Source organism: Carassius gibelio, chromosome B7, assembly GCF_023724105.1.
Source record: "Carassius gibelio isolate Cgi1373 ecotype wild population from Czech Republic chromosome B7, carGib1.2-hapl.c, whole genome shotgun sequence".
Lineage (NCBI taxonomy): Eukaryota > Metazoa > Chordata > Actinopteri > Cypriniformes > Cyprinidae > Carassius > Carassius gibelio.
The window spans coordinates 39,874,509-39,881,043 of NC_068402.1; the positions used below are offsets into that span (position 1 = coordinate 39,874,509).

A 6,535-nucleotide genomic window follows, 5' to 3' on the forward strand; every position below is an offset into this window, starting at 1 on the left:
TATTTATTTATCAGGGCAGACATTAAATTTATGTGGTAAAAATAATACATAAATTAATTAAATGTTAATTATAATGAATGATTGAACGATGCGTAAAGTACTAAACAGAACAAAGCATTTTGAGCGGGAAACACAAACAGCCTCGTTTGAAAACAGAAGCGGCGCAGTCATTGGCTAGCTGTCATGTGCAGACGTCACACATCAGCCAATCACAAGTCTCTGCACCCTAATGACGCCGTAAGCTCGTGTCCGTATTAAGCTTTAAAACGAGACGCATGAGACGGAGAAGCATTTTCTACGTGCTCAGAACGGAGAGAGAAGTTGATCGCAGCGATGGCAAGAACCAAGCAGACCGCTCGTAAATCCACCGGTGGCAAAGCCCCGAGGAAGCAGCTCGCTACTAAAGCCGCCCGGAAGAGCGCCCCAGCCACCGGCGGCGTCAAGAAGCCCCACCGTTACAGGCCCGGGACCGTGGCTCTCCGAGAGATCCGCCGCTATCAGAAGTCCACCGAGCTGCTGATCCGCAAACTGCCTTTCCAGCGTCTGGTGCGAGAGATCGCTCAGGATTTCAAGACGGACCTGCGCTTCCAGAGCTCCGCTGTCATGGCCCTGCAGGAGTCCAGCGAGGCTTATCTGGTCGGTCTGTTCGAGGACACCAACCTGTGCGCCATCCACGCCAAGAGAGTCACCATCATGCCCAAAGACATCCAGCTGGCCCGCCGCATCCGCGGAGAGCGCGCTTAAACCCGCCGCTGACAAACACCCCAAAGGCTCTTTTAAGAGCCACACACACCGCACTGAACGAGACCGTTTCCACTGTAATGATGCTTATAACAAAAAGAGACGTAGTTTTCTGTTACTACAGAAATTGTGTGTATGAACTAGTGATGGGATTTATGGCTCTTTGAGGGGATCCGGATCTTCGCGATCCGTTCCTTTCAAAGAGCCCTTCAAAAGAATGGCTCTTTTGGCTCTTTTTAAATATTTAGTCAGTTTTAAGAAGCCAGCTTGGGAGCATCTCAGTTTATCCTGGAAATAATCACTGGGAGGTATTATGAGGTGAGATTTGTAGTCAAATAATTAAAGCTCTGATATCACACACCAATATCTGAGTTTGAATTATTCTGAAATATTGATTATTACCTCATTTCTCATGTGTCGACTATATTCCATAGGGTTGCACAAATCCCTCTGCTTAGACAGTGACATCATTATTTTGATTTACCTTTAGTACAAAGTAAGTGTGTGTGTGTGTGTGTGTAAAACTACGTTGACTTATGTTATTCATACAATACCTACTCACAAATAAACATAAAAAACAAAGCCGGCTGCAATGAATTTCTGTGCAAAACAGCTTTTACTACAAACACTTCCACACAAGAACATTTTGATAGAAAACTAATTTTTTTTTAAGTAGATAAAATTTGAATAAATAAAATGGAAATGTCTACATACTACATACTATTACTACTGTAAACTTTGCAAATAGGACATCAGCCCCTTCAAGTCAATGAACAATAACAAAGTGGGCTGCAATGAATGTCTGTGGAAAACAGCTTTTAATGAAACATTTCTATACAAGTACAGTATCACAAAAGAACATTTTTAATGATTTTAAAATAAGTTTTAAATGAACACAAAATGCAATGTAAATGCATGCACAACTAATAACTAATATCATCACGCTATAAAGGGTTGGCCTGCGCTGGGTGCGCCCCTCCCCCTATAACTGTTCTGTCTCCTGGCGGAGCTCATTTGTATGAACACGCATAGGAAAAAAGAACGATAGAAAGAACGGCTCCTCTCCAGTCGCGACTCGGCTCCCATCGTTCATGTTTATGAGCCGTTCAAAAGAATCGGTTCGTTCGCGAACGTCACAACTCTAGTATGAACGGTAAATTGTAAGTGTATAAATATTGGCGTACGAAGTTGAACAATCCCAAACAAGTTTGTTTACTACAGACATGTTAATATGATTTACATTAGGTACCATTATGTACTATGCAAATGAAAAAAATAATTCGCAGATAAACACTGCACTACTTTACACCAATCTCCTTTTCATCAAGTAGAACAGCCACCAGTTTTTTAGAGTGTCCTCGATTTGAAGCTGCAAAAGGGCAAAACAACTAAACAAAGCTGGTATTTATAATGTTACATACACTGATTAAGCATAATATTCACATTCATAATGTAAAAGAGCAGTTAACAAGCAGTGTTAGAATGAACAATATCTATTTGTTTGGGAAAATATCAATCTAGCATAATAAACTTCTTAGATAACCCTAAAGCAATCTTTTGATCTCCAAAAACCTGTCTTCCATTTTCAATGAAGAGTCTTCCTGAATTTGGTACTTTATATTACTTTTACTCTTTCTGCCATATATTATGGTAATTCTCATCGGTACTTTGTGTTGTGTTAGGGGCCGTTCACATATCCTGCCTAAAAACGAGTGGAAAACGCTAGGCGAGCCGCTTACTCCTTCTTTCGAAAGCGCTCGGGCAGAAGCGCTCATGAGGCGTCTGCCGTTGCTAAGCAACAATGACGCGCTCTCTCCACGAAGACGCAGAAATTTTAGTAAAGGATAAACGGATTTGCAGCACAAAAAAAAATCGCTTGCAGTAGCTCTGCTACTAAATTTACTTCAAAATGGAAATCCATATACATCTACGATCAGCTGTTCCTCCATCTTCATAGTTGAGATGTTTTTTAACTTGATATGGTGTGGACGCGCCTGAAAAAAAAAAAGGGCGCCTTGCACCACGTGCGCATCGTATCGGTAAGAGTAGTAATACCGTTAAAACCTTAAGGATACCCATCACTATATGTGAATGGCCCCTTAGGCCGGTGACACACTGGCTGCGTGGCGTCTCTGCTGCGTGTCAGGAGCGTGGCGGCTGCCTCGTGTTTTCTGTGTCTTTACACACCAGAAGCGTGCCTGACGCGCTGCTGCTGCTGCTGTAGGGAGACCGCCGACGGACAGACCAGGCTCTTGTCTTCATGACAACGATATAAACTTTTTTTTTTTTTACACACCTACACCTACGCCTACTGATAAAGGACACAGTACATATATCTGTTTTAGTCTTATTACCAGAGTTAGGTGCTTCTACACCATTGTTAATCAGCTATCATTTCCCACTCGTTTTAGGAATAAATTATTGGCAAATTTGGGTTTAAGGGTAGTGATTGAGTTAAGTCTATATTTCTGGACAGCAATGTTGATCCAGGAACGTCTTAATTGGCAAAATCACTGTGACCTTACAGTCATATTAAGAGTCTTTGTAGCGTGAAAAGAGACAACTTTGCATGCATGTTGAAGCTGAGCTCTGCAGGACTGCTGATCTCTAGGACCGAACTTGCCTACCCCTGCCTAACCCTAACCCTAACCCTAACCCTAACCCTAATGAAGAGAAACAGATGTTGGCAGAAAGTGTGGTAACACTGTTTCCTTCTCTGAAGATCAAGATGGGAGAAGAGAATGAAGGATTTGTAAGTTGCACTTATTAAAACACACCAAGCCCACTTTAAATAAATGCAAATTAGAATAGTAAGTTAATTAGTTAACAGGTTACAAATCAATTGAAAATTTAGTGACTGTAGTTTTTTTTTTTTTTTACAATATTACAATAACACCAAAAGTACATCAACTCAGATGGTTTGCTCGTCACACATGAATTCTTGTAAAAGTTACAATTGTTACCCTCCATCTTTCATCCAGGAACATTTCTATGACCCAGTCTCCCAAAGTGGATTTATTGAGATTAGACTTCAAAATCTATGGAGGAAACTTCATGATGATCAGCGTCACTACCAGCACAAACGTAGTCGAATCAGTGATTCCTCTGGAGTGTCTCATCTCTTCAGAAATAACTGTTGAAGAGGAGAAGTCCTCTCGGGACGACTGTGATCAAAAGGATGAAACCATCTCCAGAAAACCTCAATACCATTAAATTGGGTTTGGAGAAAACCCCTCTCAGGTTATGGGTCACAAACAAGTCCCCAACAGTGAAAGAGATTTTTGAACAATATTCTCAATTTATGGACATGCCATACTTGGTAAAAACCTGTGTCTTGCATGGCTTTAGCAAAGATACATGCTGGTAGATATTTAGCACACTTTAGGTCAAAACTTTTTTTTTTTTTTTTTTTTTTTTTATAGGCACAGTACTATTCTTATGGGGGAAAATCTATGCGATTTATACACACAATATTATTTACCTTTGTAATCTTTTGTCATAATCTGGAATTTAACAATTAAAATGTATTTTCTTCTCGCATGCTCTTAATCACTGTCAGTGTTGTGAGGCGACTGATTTACGCACAATCTTGAGCGCTTAGACATAACTCGCCTGCCTATATATTTTATGTAGCTGACTTTTTTGTATGTAGCTGTAAGTTTTAATTAATTTAAAAGCACTTAAAATTGATAAAGGCAACAGAAGTTGCAAATACATGTGGTCTTACATGGAGAAGAAAAATATTTTTGTAAACACGTTTAATTAAGTTAGACGGTTTAAATAATCTTCACTTAATCAACGATTAAAAGTTAATATAAGCTCTTCGAGTGAGTGGATGGGTGGCTCTTAAAAGAGCCTTTGGGGTGTGTCTCGGGGTCGGACTGCTCTACTTGGAGCTGGTGTACTTGGTGACGGCCTTGGTGCCCTCGGACACGGCGTGTTTGGCCAGCTCCCCGGGCAGCAGCAGACGCACGGCGGTCTGGATCTCTCGGGAAGTGATGGTGGAGCGCTTGTTGTAGTGAGCGAGACGAGACGACTCACCGGCGATGCGCTCGAAGATGTCGTTGACGAAAGAGTTCATGATGCCCATCGCCTTCGAAGAGATCCCGGTGTCAGGATGAACCTGCTTCAGCACTTTGTACACGTAGATGGCGTAGCTCTCCTTCCTGGACTTTCTGCGCTTCTTTCCTCCTTTCGCGGCGGTCTTTGTGACGGCCTTCTTGGAGCCTTTCTTCGGCGCGGACTTCGCTGGTTCGGGCATGATGATGTTTCCGATTCAATCTCTCAGAAATCAGTAGCGGACTGAACTCACACAGGGTTATTTATTCACTCGTCTATGCTAATTCTGTGGGACATCGTGAATCAGTATTATCATTGGTCAGACCCATAAACTTGTATTTAATTGGATCATTCAAGGCGTTACTGAACTCGAACGAAAGCCAATCACGGGACCTTAAATTATAGCTCCACCCACCACTCCATGTTTGAACGACACCCACCCGACTGGGTTTCCTTTGTTTCATTTCCCGCTATTTTTATTGTAATATTTTGAGAAAGTAAATAGTTTCAGATAAATATCAGGCACACGTTTAATTTGAAACCATTATAAAATTATTAAGTAAATTACGGAGGAAAAATACCCATAAAGCATCGATTGTTTTACTTAACATTGAGCGTTTACTATTGTTCTTTTGCATTATTTACAATTTTCATATTTAATACTGTAAAGATGCTTTGACACAATCGACCTTGTTACAAACCCTATATAAATAAAGGTGACATGACTTGATAACCTGGAGCTCTGTTGCTATACACTGTATATAGTATACAGTTTACAGAAATAAATAAAAACATTCGCCTTCATATTCTGCTCGAATTCTTCAACGTCAATACAATAGAATTACGTTTTGGAGCTTTAAATCAGTTATTACCTTTTAACTTAGATTATAATAATCATGCCATTATATTTTATTTTTTATGTTTCAATGAAAGTACCCAGTGCACTGCCTTGGGGCTTAGTTACAATAAAAATAGCGCAAAGTATGTCGACAACATTATAATCAACTAAACTTGATATCTGTAACGACTGTGTAAACGTTGTTCTCATGTAAAGCACACAACAGCACCATGAGCTCTTTAAGTGAGAGTGTGGGTGGCTCTTAAAAGAGCCGTTGGGTTTGTTCTCGGATCTGAAGCGGTTTATCCTCCGAAGCCGTACAAGGTGCGTCCCTGTCGTTTGAGCGCGTACACAACGTCCATGGCGGTGACGGTCTTTCTCTTGGCGTGCTCGGTGTAGGTGACGGCGTCGCGGATCACGTTCTCCAGGAACACCTTCAGCACACCGCGGGTCTCCTCGTAGATCAGACCGGAGATGCGCTTGACTCCGCCGCGGCGAGCTAGACGACGAATGGCGGGTTTGGTGATTCCCTGGATGTTATCGCGCAACACCTTACGATGACGCTTAGCGCCTCCTTTCCCGAGTCCTTTACCGCCTTTGCCTCTTCCAGACATGATGAGATGATCACTATTTCAGTCAAAAGACGAATACAAGTGTTGAATAAGTGCTGCAGGGAGCCATTTTACAGTTGCTTACAGGACCTAACTGAAACCAGCTGAACGTCACATGACTCACCCCCCCCCCCCCCAGTTCGAGCAGGAAACGATGACTGTCCTGACCATAACTAATAAATAAAAATAAAAAAAGGTGTACACACATTATGAAATATTTTGCCCTAGTACACTATGTTCTCGTGGAAATTATTCTTATTCTGCTCTGACGTATAGTCCAAGTTTA

The 6,535-nt window shown here is 41.5% G+C and overlaps 5 protein-coding genes and 1 pseudogene across 6 annotated transcripts in view; 2 read left to right on the forward strand and 4 right to left on the reverse strand.

Annotated features, from left to right (window-relative positions):
* The window catches only part of LOC127962387 (histone H2B), a 966,021-nt gene that overhangs the window by 124,078 nt on the left and 835,408 nt on the right, over positions 1 to 6,535 (reverse strand). The window lies entirely within an intron of this gene.
* LOC127962369 (histone H3-like) overlaps positions 1 to 6,535 on the reverse strand; it is a 931,300-nt gene that overhangs the window by 122,630 nt on the left and 802,135 nt on the right. The window lies entirely within an intron of this gene.
* LOC127962389 (histone H2B) overlaps positions 1 to 6,535 on the forward strand; it is a 157,851-nt gene that overhangs the window by 110,102 nt on the left and 41,214 nt on the right. The window lies entirely within an intron of this gene.
* The window catches only part of LOC127962355 (uncharacterized), a 29,560-nt pseudogene that overhangs the window by 13,433 nt on the left and 9,592 nt on the right, over positions 1 to 6,535 (forward strand).
* Positions 4,547 to 5,039, reverse strand: LOC127962392 (histone H2B). Its single transcript, XM_052561966.1, has one exon. It carries the CDS (start codon positions 5,000 to 5,002, stop codon positions 4,628 to 4,630), a length of 375 nt encoding a protein of 124 aa, XP_052417926.1. The 5' UTR covers positions 5,003 to 5,039; the 3' UTR covers positions 4,547 to 4,627.
* LOC127962400 (histone H4) lies at positions 5,894 to 6,289 on the reverse strand. Its single transcript, XM_052561973.1, has one exon. The coding sequence runs from the start codon at positions 6,250 to 6,252 to the stop codon at positions 5,941 to 5,943; it is 312 nt and encodes a 103-aa protein (XP_052417933.1). The 5' UTR covers positions 6,253 to 6,289; the 3' UTR covers positions 5,894 to 5,940.

Bases quoted from the DNA above. Each gene is read 5' to 3' on its own strand.
- LOC127962392 (XM_052561966.1), bottom strand. From the start codon at position 5,002: ATGCCCGAACCAGCGAAGTCCGCGCCGAAGAAAGGCTCCAAGAAGGCC.
- LOC127962400 (XM_052561973.1), bottom strand. From the start codon at position 6,252: ATGTCTGGAAGAGGCAAAGGCGGTAAAGGACTCGGGAAAGGAGGCGCT.